The sequence below is a fragment of the Grammomys surdaster genome, unplaced genomic scaffold (genome assembly GCF_004785775.1).
Source record: "Grammomys surdaster isolate TR1022 unplaced genomic scaffold, NIH_TR_1.0 348, whole genome shotgun sequence".
NCBI lineage: Eukaryota > Metazoa > Chordata > Mammalia > Rodentia > Muridae > Grammomys > Grammomys surdaster.
The window spans coordinates 839,246-858,936 of NW_021604767.1; the positions used below are offsets into that span (position 1 = coordinate 839,246).

General features: G+C 40.8%; 1 protein-coding gene across 5 annotated transcripts in view; it reads right to left on the minus strand.

Moving 5' to 3' along the window:
* Positions 1-19,691, minus strand: part of Phactr2 (phosphatase and actin regulator 2) — a 263,614-nt gene that overhangs the window by 7,249 nt on the left and 236,674 nt on the right. For all 5 annotated transcript variants that reach the window (XM_028779207.1, XM_028779211.1, XM_028779209.1 and 2 more), the window contains 3 exons: positions 18,073-18,134; positions 16,496-16,633; positions 9,694-9,770 (listed from right to left, as the gene is read on the minus strand). In XM_028779207.1, the coding sequence (XP_028635040.1) occupies positions 9,694-9,770; positions 16,496-16,633; positions 18,073-18,134 (277 nt within the window). The remainder of the gene's footprint in view (positions 1-9,693; positions 9,771-16,495; positions 16,634-18,072; positions 18,135-19,691) is intronic.

A 19,691-nucleotide genomic window follows, 5' to 3' on the forward strand; every position in this document is an offset into this window, starting at 1 on the left:
TCTCTCTCTCTCTCTCTCTCTCTCTCTCTCTCTCTCTCTAATGTGTGAGTGTTTTGTTGGTGTGCATGTGCATGTCTGTGTACCAAATGCATGCTTGGTGATCACAGAGGTTGAAAGAGGGCATTGGATCCCCTAAAACTAGAGTCACAGACAGGTCTGAACTGCCATGCGAATCTGTGAATCCTGGAAATTGAACCTGGGTCTTCTGGAAGAGAAATTGGTGCTTTTTTTTTTTTTCTGGTTTTTCGAGACAGGGATTCTCTGTGTAGTCTTGGTTGTCCTGGAACTCACTCTGTAGACCAGGCTGGCCTCGAACTCAGAAATCCGCCTGCCTCTGCCTCCCAAGTGCTGGGATTAAAGGCGTGCGCCGCCACCGCCCGGCGAAATTGGTGCTCTTAAATGCTAAATCATCTTTCCTGCTCCTACACCTGGACTTCTAAGAACCCGAGGGACATCTTCACCACAATGGTCCACATGCCTCATTAAAAACATACCCACAATTCTACAGAGGTCCCCCCACCGCAAACTGCCTTTATCCTGTCATATTTAATGTTCTATTAAAATAGATTGAGTACAAAAGCCCCAGATCCAGAAGTCTTTTTTCTCCTTCAATCTAATTTTCCATTTGTCATCAAATCCTGAGCCCAAGTGTCCAGTCACTTTTCCTCACCAGCTTGTGTTGGCATCACTTAAGCAAGCCTTTCCCTCTCTGCATATGGGCTCCTGAACATTCCAGAAGTTGGGGAGCCTATGCTTCACAACATGCTGTCCTTAACGTTTGCAACACTATCCTTTCACTTCACATCTACGTGTGTATTATCGAGACCAAGGTCGAAAGCCATTGTCTTCATAAAAGCTTGAGCTGACTCAGCTCTTCAGTCTACTCTGACTCCACGTTTGTGCAGCTCTGCTCGTGTCCCCTATGAATGGCTGTTCATCTATCCTGTAAATGAGTTAGGTTCCCCATCTATCAAACCCGTCTTCTGTACCATCACGAGCAATCCGAAGTATTGATCCCACAATGCTAGCTCATTGACAAAAGACCCCATTGTTTGTTCCTCATTCTCTACAAGACAGAACTTCCTGGAGTTGTGGCTGAATCTGTTCAGAATGTGGCCCAACCTGTGCATCTCCATCACTATTCTTTGTGGCTGGTCCCTAAATGCCTGGACCTGCGTTCTTTCTCTCACCTTTATCTTTCCTCCCATCTCTACTTGCCCAATCTTATTCTTTCAGATCACAAAATCTCTTTTCTTTACGTCTCTGGGAAGCATTGTTTTCTTCCGTGTTTCATGACCTTTGGTTATTCATCGTTATGAGGTCGGGTCTTTGTGCAAAGGTTACAGAAGGCTGAACAAAGACCTGTCTTCATTTGAGATTCCACTCTCATAGAATGCTGTACCTGGCAAATGGCATCTCTGAGTAAGGAGAACTGAACACTAAACAAAATAAACTCTGGGAGGGAGCCCAGTGGTAGCTTGTTCGCCTAGTATAAACAAGGCCCAGGATTTGATCTCTGGCACTTCAAAAAAAAAAAAAAAAGAAAAAATATGAGAAAAGATAAGGCAATAACATGTTGATCTTTATGTTATTCTTGTGCCTTTGCTAATCTGAAAGTCAAGATAAGATACAGGAGCTTACCCAAACCAGTGAGTGAGTGGAAGCTAAAGCAGAAATGTGTACACTTGGAGCGAAATTCTTCATTCCAGTGCTGGCCATAACCTTGAGTTGGTATGTGACAGTCCACCCACATTGCCTATATTTGAAGAAGGGAAGGGTCTGCTGGGCCTTTCATCTGGGCCACCCATGCCCTGGCCATGCACAATGCCTTCCTTGCTCGTTCCCCACATACTAGACTTCTGTGCTTCCTTCCACATTTGTTCACCTGAGTGTGGGGTGGGATCTTTACTCTTCCCTTTGCAGTGAACTTGGAGCTCTCTTCTGTTGTTTAAATCATTCACATGTCACTTCCTTGTGTCCCGCCCCACCCCTTTCCCTAGCTTCCCAGTCTGTGGTCCCCTTGTCTCTCACAGCATCGTGCTGTGTTTTCTCCATAGTTCTGGAGATGGCTGCCTGTTCCTTTACTGTTAATAATTTGTCTCCCTCATCAGATCATGACATCTGAGGATGAAGGTCTCATCTGCACTAAGTTTCTGTCATATCCCCTCTCTGTACTTAATCACTACTTGTTGGAAGCATATTATTACAAAGGCATTTTGGAAATGATTTGATAACTGTACAAATAATTTTATATAACTTGGCAGTTCATTCTTAAGACTCCTAAATTTATTTCAAGTAAATATGCTACTATATGAGACCTCAGCAGGTAGAGCCTTCCAGAATACTATCGAGGGAAGGCCAATAACAACATGAAAAAATATGAAAGTTCTTTTTCTGTAGTTTAATATTTTTAAATGTACTGTATTTTTTTAGTGTGTGTTTGTGTGTGTGTGTGTGTGTATGGGGGCATGTTCATATGGATGTCAGAGTGCTACTGTAGAGAAAGAACTCCCAGATTCATCTTGTATAGCTGCAGAGATTGAGACACTGGGAACTAAGTCATTTGTCCAAGGCAGAGAAGTGGGAAGTGGAGGGTTGGCTCTAGAGTCTATAATTTTACCTATATTAAAGACCAAAACATGTCCTTAGCTGAGCTTTCATTCAAAGGGGGAGGTCTCTGTTATCTTCTTGTGACTATCCTGGCAGGAAAGAAGACATTTTAAAGAGAGACATCCGTACTATCAGACTACTGAAACAATAAACCACAAAGAATTATAATTGCCTTAGTAATTCCATACTGGGCATGGGCAAGGCCGACTTCTCATTCCTTCCAGAAACTTGCCTGCCAGAAAGATTCCACACACTTTTCTCCTAATTTATTAGACCACCTCTGAGGACAGACCAGAGCCAAGACAATGACGGGCAGACTCACATCTTGCCCAGAGTTGACCGTAAAGGAAGTCCTGATCTCCATGCCCAGCTATCTCCAATACATCTACTTTTTGACAATAAGGACAGCAGATGTGGGTGGCCATTCTTAAGGTTTCCCCAGTAAAGCAGCAGCTGGATCAGCCACTCCACCTCCCTAGAAGCAGCACATCTGTACTGGCTGCTTACAGAGAACAGAGCCCTCAAACGCCCTGTCCCTTCATGGTCCTCACTCGGCAAACCTCTCTCTCCCAGCCTCATCTTCCCTGGGCACTGCATAGAAACTCATTGATTAGTGACTGTTTAGCCCATTCCCACTTTTATATGGCTTTTGTGCACCAAATATTTCACCAAGTCCCTATCTTCTGACATCCTTTGGTTCTGGATTCAAAGGACAAGTGTGTGGACATATTACACAACATCTTATCTTCCCATCTGTAAAACTGCTTGAGATGAAGGTACTTGAAAAACTGGATCAATGCGGGGGGTGGGGGGAAGGGGGAGACGGGGTCATCTAAAGTCCAGTATTTTCTGGAAAGAATCCCAATTTTAGTTTCTCCAAATCAGCAAGGAAACTCTTAAGATTTTTTTTCCATTGTATATACCATTTGACCAAGAATCTGGGTAGGAAGTAAGTTTCACTGGGTTGCACCAATGAAATGACACCAGGTCCTTGGACTGGCTCAGGGAAGCATGGGGGCTAGCAATGTGGCTGCAGCCTCTCTTATAGACAATCCCCAAGATCTGGTAAAACAAAGAAACACACACTGGCGTTGTGAAAGAGTGGAGTCGCTGAGAGCGCAGGCTCTTTTCTATGTAAATCCAAGAAATGTCAATAACCTCAAAACACACAGAATGAAATCACTGTTTAAACAAACAAAAAAAAATGGATATTCATAGGTAGTAATCTTACATAAAAAGCATTTTAGAAGTTGAGAAAAGCTGGGCTGTGGTGGCGTATGCCTTTAATCCCAGCACTTGGGAGGCAGAGGCAGGTGGATTTCTGAGTTTGAGGCCAGCCTGGTCTACAGAGTGAGTTCCAGGACAGCCAAGGCTATACAGAGAAACCCTGTCTTGAACAAAACAAACAAACAAACAAACAAACAAACAAACAAAAAACCCAAACAAACAAACAAACAAAAAAAAAAGAAGTTGAGAAAAGAAAAACAGACTCCACAATTGTAATAAACTATTAAGAGCTTTTGATCTCACCTCCAACACTTTTTCTCTGCACCTGAATTTTAAATCTACCCCTGGACCATATGCATTCAGGCAGTCTTCAGTTTGTCTGCTGGTCATGGTACAATCTCTGGAGACTTGCTTTGACTTTAAAAGCCTCAGTTCAGTGATCCATGAGTGCATGGTGATACCCCTTCCTTAATAAGCAACCATTTCATAAACAAGTAAGAGTATTCACATCTGAAGATACTCTGGACTCTAAAATGTTATTTTGTGCTAAGCTTTTTTTTTTGTAAAAAGTGACATTCTCTCTTGGTTATGAATATGATATATGTTAATATCATTAGAAAACAAGTACTATCCAGAATATTCCAGTTACCCAAATCTTACTACTGTTATTCTTTATAATTTATTTCTAAGTAAAATATGACTTTCTATACAATTATTCCCTATTATAGACATCCCATTTGTCTCAGAAAGGGAAGTGGATTCTGTTCACCATGGTGGTTCTTCTGAGAACCTAATGATTCTACAGAATCAACATGCAGGCCACTGTTTAAGTAGGCCAAACTTTTTGGTTTTAAGCAGAGGGCTGAGTGGAGCCAGAGAAGCAGAGAGAAAGCTGAGGGATGCAGGTTACAGCCTAGTCCCTTCTCAGGCCTGAGGGTGAATTCTTGTCCCCACCCTTGGTGCAAGGCCCTAGCATGTGTTCCCATTCCAAAGGCTCTCTTGAAAATACTGGGAGTAACCAGGACTATTACAGATCAACACAATTCATCAAAACACACATAACTGAAGAAACTGTGACAGGGATCAAAGCCCTGTCTTCCTGCTGTGCTAGAAGTATTTGTGATATTAGTGCCAGCACGTAATTCAAAATAAATTGCCAGGCTAGAATCCTCATAGATTGAAGCACAGTCTCAGGACTTGGGTCCCTTCAATGTTTTTAAAATACCTGTTGTTGACTAGGCAAAACACTCTCCTATTTCAAAAATGCAAAAGGTTTGAAAGGGTCAGTGGAAAACAAAACAAAACAAACCCAAAAACAAAAACAAAAACACCACACACACACACACAAAACAACTTTTTCCTGTGTCTTCCCCAGCTACCAGCTCTCCTCCCCAGAGATAATTGGTGTCATTAGCCTCCTGGGTGTCTTTGCAAAAGATCCAGAGACACAGGAAGTTACAAAGGGACACCTTCTGAGAGATGGCTGGATTGCTGTGTGGCTGAGCAGGATAAGCAGGTGCTGAACAGGGAACAGAGCTGTCTTGGTATGACCTACCTTCAATCTACACAGCCCTGGGAGGGTTAGGATCTGATAGGAAGGCTTATTTGATGTTAGCGATAAAGTCTGGTACTGACTAGCACAATGAATTACTGCCATGTGTCTAGGCTGCATTCAAAGGGATAGGTAATGACTGACAGACAGTTTATGCCCCATAAGTAGTGTGAGAACCCCTAAGTCTTTCACATACGTACTTACTTTTCTAAGTGAAAAAACACGGCCATATTTTCAAATTATTTTGACTGGAAACAGTAGTGTTTATCAAAAATCTTTCCTCTTAAAAGAAATACTGACACCAATGTGAAGATCACAGCATGATTTTTTATATTTCAATAGCCAAAATGACTTCGTTGCTGGGATGCAACTCTAAAGATGTAATATAAATTAATAAGAAAATAGCAATATACATTTGCTTTGGTGCCAAGTTTTAAAGCTACTTGAGCAAGGCGTATTTATTTTGGTGTTATGAACTTTTAAGTTTTCCTTATCTGGAATGACAGTTAAAAGAGTGTTAATACATTTTAAAAAAATCTTTTTTAAGTTTATTCTCAACATGAGCTGTTACTATCAAAAAACTTACTTAATATGTATCTATTAACATTTACTTAAACAATGAAAAGATCAACAACTTATTTAATAAAATACAAGTCTAGTTTTCATTTCTTCAGAGGAGTAAATAGCCAATAGGATTTGGGAGGTTTAAAAAAAATCCCATCAAATAGAAAACACACTACAAGACTAATTTAAAGTGTCATTGGTACAGGCAGGAACAGTCAGAGCCCCTTAACACATAATGTGGAACCCAGACACAGACCGTGGCTATACTAGAAGTGAGCTTCACATCTAGAAGGTACAGAGACAATGGACTACTAATGACTTAGAAAAGTAAAGTTCATGTATTCTCTTGAATCATACACAGAAGAAGGTGCCCAGTGGATTAAAGCTTTAAGTATTAAAAAAGTTAGAAACAACAGTTTTATAGTCTTGACTGCTTTCCATAGCGCACAGAAAACAACAACAACACAATAAAAAGTAACAGCACAGAAAGATTTCAGGTGCAAATGTTTACCCAAAAGATAGTGAAAAAAGATAAAAGGCTAATAACAGGCTAGAAAAAAAATAGAGGACTAATATCTCAGATTTTACTAATCTACATAAAAAACAGGCAATCCAAAACAAAATTTACAAAGGTTTAAATACAAAAATCAAGTAATTTAAAAAAGGGGTGGTCAATAAAGCTAAGAGGAGATTCCCAGTCTTACGAAAACCAATGTATTACTATTAATTTGTATTCTCTAGAATACAAATCTTGCAGCTGCTCATAGACCCCACTGTTGATGAGGGTGGCTGAGTATGCAGTATATTCATCCACTGTGGATCAATAAACCAAGTGTTCTCTTCGAAAGATAACAGAGAAGAATCTTTAAAAGACTGTAAAACACATGAATCCAGTGACCTAGAAAATCCAGTTAATGGTGCTACCACAGAAATACTGGTGTGTGTACACAGACATAAGCATGAAGCCAAAGTCTTAGTGTTGATAATGAAAAACCGAAGCACCATAAACATCCAGTAGTACCTGTTAGTAGTGTACAGTACCCTACCTATGGGACACCATGGGAATGAGGGGGCATATACCAATAGGAAGGACTGACTTTCTACACGCTGTATGTAAGTGAGAGAGTGGATATAAGCAGTCTATACACACACGTACATTATATATGAATGGGTTTGTAAATGTACAGGAAGCCTAGAGGCACATAACCCCCATCCCACCTTTAATTATTACCTGTGAGAATAAAACCAAGGGTGGAAAAGGAGTTAAATGAGGGGATTACTTTTTATTGATAAAACTTTTACATGTTCAAATGCTTAATTAAAACATGCCATTTTATATATAAAAAAGACATAAAAAGAAATGACTCTCACATCTCTTTGTGGCTAGTGTTAGCGAATTTGCTTAGCGAACACAACAGAAAGTAGGCCTTTTAGTTTAAATACTTCTCGGAGAATTAGGACTTTTGCAAAACACATGGCCTTTTGCTTCTTTTCTGCTGTAATTTATTCTTTCCTCATGCTATTAAAGGAGATAAGGTTATCAGAGCTTATGATTTATAGGAAGGTTCTGCAGAAGGAAAACTGATGCGAATGACCAGGTGGCTGAGTGAAGACACTACAGCTCAGGACAAAAACACATGCCATTTCCCCAAACAGCCTGGAGGCCCCAGCCAGTTCTGTGTCACCATAAATATCCTGTCTCCTTCTGATGATCAATTTCCTCAAAGAAGTATAACCTCAGGTGTCACATGTTAACACAAACTTTTCCTGACCCCAGCTATAGCAGGAGGTGGGGGTGGTACATGTCTAGCATATTACAGGTGCAAGAGTAGGTTACCACTGGAAAGTCCCCAGAGAGCAAACATTTAGGATGTATATTTGCAAATAAAAACAAGGTCACAAGAGGTACACATGAAGAGGAAGCTTCCTAAGATGAAGTGTGTATTTGCCACACCAGACCAGCACCTTGACCACTGGGTACCACTGAAGGGCTAGGAGCACAGTATTTGGTTACCCTACTGAGGCTGGTTCTAGACAGGCCTTTGGATCACTGTATGTGTTCTGGAAAACAGAGAATCTTGTCTTCTTCATGTATTAATTTGTCCTGGAATTTTCTATAAATTCATTTATGTGTGTGTGCACTCACACGTGTGTGTTTATATGAATCTGTGCATATGTGTGCGCGAGTGAATTAGGTCAGAGAAGATAAGATTTCTCACTGAACCTGGAATTCCAGTCCGTATCCCCCTGTCCTACACCTCTCTGATAGAACGGGAGCCAGCATGCCCCAGAGACCCTCCTGTCTCTGCTTCTGCAGCACTGTGGTGACAGGCTGATATGGCCATCCCAGGCTATTTACATGGGTTCTAGAGATTCAAACTCAGACCCTCATGCTTGTGTGGAAAGTCCTCTTACCAACGGGGCCATCACCCTAGCCTTTCAATCTGGATTCTAAAAACTTAATGTCTGTGCAAAATATTAGGACTAAGCCTGCTATGTAAACACATCTCATACACGCATGGGATGTAAATCAATATCTGTTATATGTGGAAACCAGATAACATAAGGACTCAGCTCCCCACTAGGTTCTGTCATTTGCAAAACCAAAGGGAAATGAGAAGAAAAATCATGGCATTATGGTTGCTGAAACTTGGATCTTAGATGCCCATTCACTAAAGTTTTAGTCCTTAGCTTGGGTCTACTGGAAATGCTGTAATGTAAAAAGGAGCGGGGCCTAGTATGAGACCTTGCAGTCATTGGGGGCATGCCTGTGGGGAGGATGGGACCCAGACCTCTTCCTCTTCCTTAATCTCATTCCTAGGCTACAGTGGGAGTGAGTTGTGTACATATGTGTTGCCACCATGATGTGTAGCCTGGTCATAGGCCCCCAAGGCAGTGAAGGCAATGAAACATCCACTGGAATCTCTGAATTTGAGTGAAAGAAAGGTTCCTTTCCTTCTTTATAGGTTCATTATCTCAGAGATTTGTCTGACTTCACAGTAATTACTTGGGGAGCCAACCAAAACTTGATTCTCATTGCAAGTTCTAGCTTCTGAAAATTTCCTTTCTATCCTAAGTATTGCCCTGTGATCATGAAGAAACACATGTTCTCACACTGCCTACCCTCAGCTATTTGTCCAGGACACAGAGCTTGCTTTTTGGCCCCCAAAAAGGAACAAAAAAGAGAACTGTAATATAGCCCTTCAGAATGATTCAGACTCCATTGAAAGGAAGAAAAAAAAAGAGACCTCATTTTAGAATTTTAAAAATTATTTATTTTTTTATTTTATGTGCATTATATGTCTGTGTATGTATGTCTGTGTGAGGATGTTAGATCCTCTGGAACTGGAGTTACAGACACTTGTGAGCCACAATGTAGGTGCTGGGAATTGAACCTGGGTCCTCTAGGAAGAGCAGCCAGTGCTCGTACCACTGAGCTTTCTCTCCAGCTCTCCAAAACTTTATGCACTATGATTAGTTTGGGTATTCTTAAAAGACAACTAAGTCATAAACTTTCTCAGGAAAGTCTAGACACCTATAGTCTGATCCAGCTATATCTTCTGTCCTCAGGACTCTATCATAGCAGTAAAAGAGCAGATGTGAGGGAAGCAGAAGCAGTTATTAGAGAATTTCCTGCTAAACCACATTCAAAAATAAATAAATTGTGACACAATCCAGCTGCCATGAAATTTACCCAATTGAGTATTCTCAATATGCAGAATTAAATCTTATCTACCTACCTTGTAAACTGTCGACTCTCTTCATGAACTTCCATTTCTGTGCTTTTAAATTCATTTAGTTCTTTCCTTATTGCTGCCTAAACAGGAGAAAATGGAGCAAAATTTAAGTAACATATTTTCCCAACCTATATAGCATCTACAAGGCAGATATCCTATGACATAATATTGTGGGGGAGACTGAAATACTCTCCATCATGCCTTGTTCACTTTTAACTCTCTAAAACTGAAAGCTCATGGCAAATCTGCTGCTGACTGCCTCTGGAATCACTGAGACCAATAATAACTATGCCACAGATATGGGGAAGGACCCTCTTACCCTTAAAGGGAATGGCCCAGACCCAGTTCCCTTATGGGGCCGAGGATTGATATGCCTGTTTGATACCACAGAAGGCACAGCTAACCGGTTACCAAAAAGATTAATGAAATAAATAGATACCCCCACAAAGCCAGGCCCAACCATAAATAAGATGAATAACAATTTACATCAAGGAAAGGGAAATCTCCCTGAGAATTCCCTTCTTTTTCCTTTCCAGGTAAAAATGAATCACCCATGATGTCTGCTGTTAGAAGTTCTAATCCAGATGCTGGCCTCTGAACTTATACTACTCAGACCTTCGAAGGGCCATTGATAAGAAAGAACATCAATCAGCTAGAGATTGACATCACTAATCTGAAGAAATCCCTCAATTTGCTGTCTGAAGTGATCTCCAAAAATTGCAAAGATCCTTATTAGACTTGATTACTCTATTACAATAGAAAAGGCTGTGTACAGCTCTTGACTGTGCACAGCCCTTAAAGAAGAATGTTGCTTTTACAGAGACAAGACAGGGACAGTTAAAGAGAGCATGGAAAAAGGTCAGAGAAGGCCCTGAGAAAAGACAGAGAGAGAAAGAGAAAGATGAGAGCTGGTATAAGAATTGGTTTTCAGCCTCTCCATGGTTGTCAATCCTACTTCTTCCCATCTTGGGATCATTATTTGGGTTATTTTTGCTTACTTATGCTGGTCCCTGGGCCTCAAATAGGCTGACTAACTCTGTGAAATATTGTGGGGGAGAGAAAAATAATCACTAATGTATCCCAGATTAAGATTTAATAAATGAAACGTGTTACAGTGTAAAAAATTGGACATTAGAAAATCTTCAAAATCTGAGGCTTTCTGAGCTTCAGTGTGACGCGCAAGTGGAAAAGTTTCATACCTGACCTCATGTGGCAGTTGCAAAGTAAAGGCATGGTAAAAACTCATAAAATGACCTTCAAGATGTGTGCAGGGCGTATGAACAGGAATGAATTCTTTATGCAGTGGTGGGGGCTGAGCCCAGGCCTCATGCATACCAGGAAAGTGTTCTCCTACTGAGCCAGACTCCCGGCCCCATGAATTTTGTGTGTAGACATGGTCCTCATACCTCAGCTATCTCATCTTGTTATGTCCTTGCAAATATTCCAAATTCTGGAAATTCTCCTGAACCAGAAACACCCTTGGTCATGCATTTCAGAGGAGGGACATTCAGGTGAAGGCCAAACTAGAGCCAGGGCAGCCTCCCCCAAGAGTGGGTAGGGCGGCGTCAGGGTCCTCAACAGACTCATTGTCATGTCTAGTCTGTGTGTCATACAGAATGTCCTTCCACCCTCTGATGACCACAGAAGACGTGACGCATGTAGGGTTTTCAGAGAATCCATATTTTGTTCCCAGGAAAGTTTTACATTGAAGCCTGCCTGCCCACCACAACATAGCTTTGATTTGCTGCCACAGGGATGCCAAGGAGGCTGTTGCTATTTATTTTTTTCATGTCGAAAGTTTAGACAAACAGGGCTGAAAATTCAGCACAGCATTTAAAGCCACTCAGAGAAAAAAAATCAAATGGAGGCCTTATTTAAAGAACATATAATCCATGCCATGTACAACAAGATGCTTATGCATGCAGACTGGAAAGCAGAGACACCCCTCCAAATGCTAACTTTGGCTGTCTGTTAACAGACAGTGGCAGGATTATGCATGGGTTTAATTTTAATTTCTGTCTTATTTTTATTTCCTATTTTCCTACAAAGGCTACTTCACTCATATAAAAAGTACTAAAAAATACAAAACCTCCACATCTTTATAAACTCTATGCAGATTGCACCGTTCAGACAAAACACAGATTATTGTAAATATTTTTCATGCAAAGAATGTTTTCCCTCATATAAAACGAAAAGTAGACATGAAATATTCTATGACAGCTATGCTAAAGGGACTGACTCCAGTTAAACACAGAATGCCAATGTAAACCACAGGAAGTGCTTTCCAGAGAGATAGGGAAATCTACTCTGTGGCTGAAAGTCAATGAACTTTGGAAAATGTAAAAGATAGAGGAAAGCCCAAGGACCCCTTGGTGGTCCTCTCCCACCATGAACCATCAGTGTAGTTTACAGGCTTCCCTTTCAAGGGTATTTTAATGTGATAATTAAGCCCTGTTGTTACAGACTGTCTCCTTTCCCCAGATATATTCTGTAGGTCTGGAAGTTTCTTTGGAGGATCCTGGGACAGTGATTAATTCTTATTACTAATTTTTGGAAGTGCTAAAGCAAGCAGAGACCTATTTGTGGGCCAGAGTCCCCTGTGACACAGAAAGGCTGCACATCTCACCAGTCATAACAATGTGCACACACACTTGGTTTTGGCCATAGTAACAACTGGCACAGGAGCCAGGAGCCAGGCAGTTGCTCAAATGAAGTTTTAGAAAAAGTTCCTCCTTGAAAAGAAGTGTTTCAGTACAAATAGGGCAGAGAATTCCAACTCTGTTCACTTAAAAATTTCTTCTTTACAGAAAAGTTTCTAGCAGAGGCCTTATGAAGAGCTGCAGCAGACACAGAAGACATAGCCTTAGTGCTCCATGGCATTGTGACACGGAGTAGCTTTCCTTCTAAGCCCCAGCTTTCCTCCTGCCAGAGTTCTGATGAGTGTCACCTCTCATCCGTGTGGTTCATTGTTCAGAGAGGTAGTGCTCCAAGTGCTGTGAACATTTAACAGGCAGGGTCTTATGACAGCCATGTCTTTAGGTCACTGGGGGCATGTCTCTCAAGAGATTCTTAGACTATGCTCTATCTTCTCTTTGCTCTTTTGACTCATCATGGAAGGGGCCCCAACCATATAATATCTCCACTAGCGGCCCTAGACCTTGATTACTTAAGACTTTTATAGTCAGACTGTGAATCAAACCTTCTCTACTTAAAAGTTAACTGCTTTAAGGATTTTTTTAAAACAGTGACAGGAAACCAGCTAACATACCCACCTAGAAAATAGCAATGGAAATTCATGCTGCAATTAAATAATAGTTCAAAGAGTAATTTAAAAATGTGTTGAATACTGTAGAGTCACCACTGAAATATCATGAAGCTTTAAAACAAAACGTAATTTGGGCTTGTGACTGACAGTTCTTTGATTGTTATTACAGAAAATTTGCTGGAATGCAAGAGGATACTGGTGAAGGTAAGTTGAATTAAACAAGACCAAGGACTTACTGGTGGTCATGAGCTAGCTACCAGTTGAAGAGTATGGTAAAACCCAACATATTCATAGATATATTCAGAGAGAAACAGTTGGGATATGGAGTTTCTAAGTTAGGACAACTACAAATTGTGCCCCATGCACACAATACAATTGATACCCCTCAAGTGCCCCATGCACACAATACATGGTCTCAATAAGGCCCACCTTCATTCTATCAGTTTTGACTTTGGAAGAAAGATTTCTCAGGGGTGCAAAAGAGGAAAATGAAAACCTTCTGTATTAACAAGACACACAGGGTATAAACATAACTTTTGCCTAATTTTAGCCCTAATACTCTCTATTTAAGTGTAACTGAGGCTGGTTTTGTTGAATGATAGAGAAGATGCATTGTGGTGGTGGGACTGGAGCCATTGGTCCTGGGCTGGACGACCTATGGTGAACCACTCAGCTGAAACTAATCTCTAAGAGGACTGAGGCAACAACCCCAAATAGCAGGGAGCTGCACTGAGACCACATGCACGGTGGTGTTTGGGATCATGGGAATTAAACACAGGACATACAACCGACTAAACCTAAGTTGAAATATGGCTAGTAAATCAACTTTTCCTTGTCTAATCAGCCCTGGCCAGTTTGGGGGCATTTCTTGGCAAGAAGCATCAGGTAATTTGTTGAAAACACAGCACTTGCAGCCTTCTGAAACGTGAGTGAAGAGCTAGCTAGAGTTTCCACTTGATATCTTTTATTTCTCTGCTAAATGCAGCTATCAAACATGAGTGGCTTGCTTGCTGACTCATTAAGGTTTTTGTCATGGAGAGTGAAGTGTGCACTCTGTGACCCAGCTAATGACATTCAGATTGAAATTCTAATCAGTATTTTAAATTTCAATCCAATTTGGGTAACTAAAGTGAAATCACTTATGGGCTCTAAATAATATTTGCATTTGTTTTTCTTTAAAAATATAAGCTTTCCGTAATTTTAATTTTCACTATTTTTTTTAAATGGGACATAGAGATCAATACTTAAAAAATTCAAGGTAATTTTAAGCTACATTTGTTTATTTTTGTGTATGTGAGCCTATCTGGTGTTTGCATAGGATGCTGCATATGCCATGACAGACATGTGGAAGTTGGAGGCAAACTTCCTTCCATTCTGTACATCCCGGGGACCACATCGGCTGTCAGACTTGGTGGCAAAGAGTTTTACCCACTGTGCTATCTCATTGGCCTCATAACCTAATTCTTAATACAATAGTTAACTCATACTTAATGAATTCTATACCAATTAACTTAATGAAGCAAATACATTATTTAGAAGCTGACCAATAGGTGTCATGAAGTATCTTAAGGTAAAGGTAATAAAAAACATCTTTATTTTTTTTAAAGCTGTGATGACAATTAGCATGCTATTTTCATCCTTACATAACATGATTTTAGCATATGGGCCATATTTCTTTATACATACGTGTGTGTGTGTGTGTGTGTGTGTGTGTGTGTGTGTGTTTGCACGTGCTCAAGTGCCCTCGTTGGGCATGAACTAAAGCCTAAAGTTGACATCAGGAGGTCTCAAACACCCTCCACATCATTTCTTGAGACAGGATATCCCAATGAACCTGGAGCTCACTGTTGCAGCCAGACCGTCTGCTCAGCATCTTGGGGATCCATTATCTGTCCCTGCCCCTTGGTGCTGGGGTTACAAATATGTACAAGCACACTCAGCTCTCTTACACAGGGCTCTAGGATCCAGACTGTAGTTTTTATGCTTGCTGGGCAGTTCTTTACCTACAGATCCAGCTTCTTAGCTCATGTATACATGTATATTTGCAATTGTGGAAAATGACTTAATTTCTTTCAGTGTTATGTAGAAAATCATATTTTTAACATTCATAAAAATGCAATGCCTTGATTTGAATTATCATTGTTGATTTTTCCCGTTTGTGATCCTGGATATTCAGCGATTTGACAACAAACGCACACTACTTGCATGTACAAAACACTGCATATAAACAGAGCACTTACATGTATAAAACATGCTAAATGCAAACATGCTCAATTTTTGGATTTTTCTGTTTTCCATTTTCTACCTTTAAAAGTATCCCTTTTTTTTGTCTAAAATTCTTACTTTTGGAAAACACACTTTCTTTTCTCCAGAGAACACTGACACAATAATAATACAGCCCTAAAAATGTTGTCCTTCAGACCTTAACACACCTCAGGATAGATATGTGAGATTTCTGAGAGCGAGCGAGCCTCCCCTGTAAGTCAGGAGGGACTCTGGCGCTGCTCTAGAGCTAGGATCAAGGGAGATGTGAGAATTCTATTTCTTCAGAGAACTCCAGAACAGAAACCATGCTTGCATGCTTACAGAAGAAAACCTGACCAGGCTCAGCATCCTGTGGTTAACAAGCCCGGCTTCCTCTCAGTTCAAATGATCTTAAAAAGAAAAATCTGTGCCCACTATGGCTGGAGATGGATGAGTTCTGCTTCTTACAACAGGGCAAAGTTAAGTAAGGGCTACTCAGGGAGTGCAAATTGAGTTACACATAAGGGTGGTTAGTAGGTTATTTAGATAGATACTCGTGTGTTTTCCACCATCTATAGATGCCACTGTTTATGTGGCCTGTCTAAAGGTTAGTATTTGAATAATCAGGTGGCCGCTAAAGGTTGTAGCAAATCGTAATTTTCTAGGATGGCAAGATAACACCTCCAGTCTGCATAATCTGACCTCACTGCTCCCTACCAAGAGGCAGAACTATCCATCTCCTTCTCCTCAGCCCAGCTGAGTCCACATCCAAGCCAAGGCAACTGTGACACAAAAACAAGTTGGAGAGACAATCTTGGATCGTTCAGGGTAGCCTGATCACCAGGGGGATAACACTGAGTGACCTTGGCCCACCTCATGGAAAGCAGAATTGTTCAAGTGACGCTTGACTATATTCCAACCTACAGAATCTATAAGATACAACAAAACTGTCTCTGCTCTTCATCACTAGGCTTAGGGGTGGCTCAATGCATAGGGACAGTGGCTGCAGCAGTGTTAACTAGAAGCCATGGAAGGAGAAAGAGCAATGTAAGCCCATAGCTGAAAGCAGATTAACTGGAACAAATGGACTTCTTGTGGTATGCTTGAATAGGGACTGGTTACATGGCAACTAAGGACTAGCTTTTTCTGAGACCCAGTTGAAAGAACTGTACTGCTATTACTCTACATGACATACAAGCGTGCAGGTGTTCTAAGAGAGAGAAAGGTGCTCAGATGAGTAGGAGGAGGATGAGTATGTAGGTTTTGGAAGCACAAAAGTCATTCTGAGATTCTTGCCTTGTCTGCAGGTGTCAACCTGGCCCAGGGCTTGTCTGCTCGGCGGTCATAGTCCGGGGAATCTGTCACTTCTACATACTCATTAAACCGCAGGATCCTTCGGGCTTGTAGCTCTGCCACGGTAGGTCTTAGGCTGAGCTGCAGGAGGGTAGTGGGGAAGACAGAGATCAGTTGCACGTTTTTACAGCCTCTAGGTGGCAAGTTTTCTGTCTGGAACACTTCAAAGTTAAGGTCACTTTCAGGTATTAAAAGAGAAGCAACAGCATCTTGGGAATTCATAATGAGACCTAGAAAGCAGCATGCCCTCATTTCCAGACTAGAAAATCATCAGTGCTAGCTAGCTAGCTAGGTCAGCCTTTGGTAACTGTCTGCATCATTTGATTCCCTACAACATATCTGACACTGAGATTAAGGCTTGCACATCATCTCAGACAGCAATACAGAGTGACAAAGGCCCACCAGTAACACAGCTCTAGGATCCCTGTGGAGGCAGCTGACAAATAAAGACAAAAGCTATGGATCTTCCAGAAAATGGAAATAAGTCTCTATTCCAGGCACATGGAGAAATGCACTGGCCCAGAGAAAGGCACAGCTACAGAATGGCCTTCCTGGGGAGACAGGCAGATGAGGGAGGCTTCCTGGGGGACAGTCCTTTCTGCAACTGTTCTGACTCTCTTGAGTCCTCTGTACCATTCAAATGTATTGCTATATGTAACCTGGCCAGCCCTGGGGGGTCTTTGCTCTTCTCTCTTTCCCCTTTCACAAGCACCAAGAATAAGATTGGGATAATTTCAACACTTGAGAGAAACTCAGATCCAGCCGATGCTCACCCATGTGAGTCAGGACACACATTCAAGTACGGTGTCACCCTGCCCTTCTCCAGGTATGGAAGGCACAACTGAGAAACCATTAGAAGGCTTTATAATGGAATATAAACTCTGATAGTGCTTAACTTCTCCAAAGGCTGTAATTTTAAGCACAGGGGGGTAAAAGGGCCACGGTCCTAGGATCAGGTTTGTATCTCTAAATATGTGGAAATGACAGCCTAAGTTCCAGTGATAAGCCATTTGTCAATTTTGGTAACACTGGTCAAATTCACTCAATAATTACTCATCCAGGTCTGCTACAGGACAGTGACAAATTGTTAGTAGTCACAAAATACTTATTTAGTATTTCCAAGACTAAATGGAAAGTGCGAACACTTTAAAATCCAATTAAAGACATAAATATATATGAAAATGTTAATGTTGGCTCTCTAAATGGAAGATTTGTGTGTGACACTTTCTTTTTCTGTTCCTATTTGTATTTAAACTTTCTTTTCACTTAAAATACACATATTCATAATTGGTAAATGCAATGTACAAGCTTCATTAATTTTTCAAAATGAACATAGCATGCAAATACAAAGTAACTGATTTACACGCATTGCTGATTTGAATGACTTGAATCGTACTGTGGCGTACTAGGAGCAATCATCCCTAAACGTCCCACTCACGAGTTCTGAGTGGGTTTGCCTCTAACAAAAATAAACTGGCTCCCAGAACACGCATGCTCATTAGCAGTCATGACGTCATCACCTTCCGGCTGAGCCTCCGTTTAAGTTCCATTTTCGCTTCTTGCTCCTCTTCTTCGTTCTTTTCTGTTTATTAGGGGAGGCATAAGAACAGTTACTAGAGATAAGCGTATAATCAGAAAAGTCTACCAGGTCTGGCATATGCTGATCAAACATGCCATCACCTTAGAAATGTATCCAAAGGTTCTTTAGCAGGGGTGCTCATACCCACGTTATATATGTGTGTATATGTAACAGTATCTTTCTTCGTAATGGAACTGGTAAACTTTCTGCACTGATTTTAAACCTTTTTTACCTTCAGATTTCTTGTTCTATGTCCATACTATTGCTGACCACTTCATGGTTTTAGAAATACAATCTACCATAATTCAGATAAAAATTTACTTCTGGATCTGTGTTTCCTGGGAAAAATCTGGGACACACTAAAAGAACAAATTAGAACCATTCAACGCACGTCCTAGCTGCTGACTTCCACTCAAACCCAACCAAAATATTTGGTTTGTCTTCCTATGTTTCCATAGAAGCAAAATGTAAGCATTCCTTGGGACTTGGCTTTCAAACCAACGTTCTGAATGGGGTTATGTTGTACTGTGGGTGGGAATTATTTATTTTCTTGTGACTTTAACTTTCCAAAGTCATCTTTTTTTTTCTCTAGTGCTTCATCAAGTAGTGCAATTCCATGCAGTCCAAACAGACAGGATTGGGAAAAAAAAAGTTCAGAATTTTAAAAGAAATAAACAGTTTTCAAGGATATATGGTATGCATATTTGAAGAGCATCTGTCTGTTGCTTCTTGTATCTCATCTGTGTTTAAGTAAAGCAATGATTTTACTTCATGGTAAAATACATGCCAAGGCTTATATTCTTGGGACTCTAATGAAGAAAGACTGCGCTATAGACGGGATCAACTGAAAGCTTCAGGAAATTTTTCTTCTATGTAAAGGCTTTATTTAATATATCTATGAGCATGCGTGCGTGCGTGCGTGTGTGCGTGTGTGTAGGTCAGAGGACTTTGAGTGTCATCATTTGCTGCAATCTACCTTGGTTTTTAAGACAGTCTTTCTCACAGAGACGGAGGCTTCCTCATCAGGTTGGGGTGTCTGGGGAGAGAGCCCCAGGACTCCACCTGTCTCTGCCTCACCAGCATTGAGATGGTCAACACATCCCGCTACGTACACCCAGGTTCAGGTCTTCTTGCTTGCATCACAATCGCCTTACTCATTAAGCAATTTCCGCAACCCTAAAATGTACTTACTGTGAAAATTCAAATGGACTTTTCACATCAAGGTCATTGGTGTTACGAGTATAAAGCCAGTATTGAACATGAACAAGAGCTGGAGGATTTGCTCACTGACCCCACCACATTTTCTATACATTTTTTCTTCTCTGGATATAATGAACTTTCTGTCTTCTTCTGAAATACATCTTTTAATTTACAAGGAAGAAGATGATCCCTGTCGTTATATCCAGCAATACAAACAGAAATCACCCTTCAGACGAGAGACACTTCAAGTTCCTTCATCAAATTAATTTGATTCTACATCAGATTTCTTATGAATGAACTGTAAGCCTTGCTGATTGCTTCACAAAACCAAGTCTCTCTATCTCCTTAAAATGTACACAA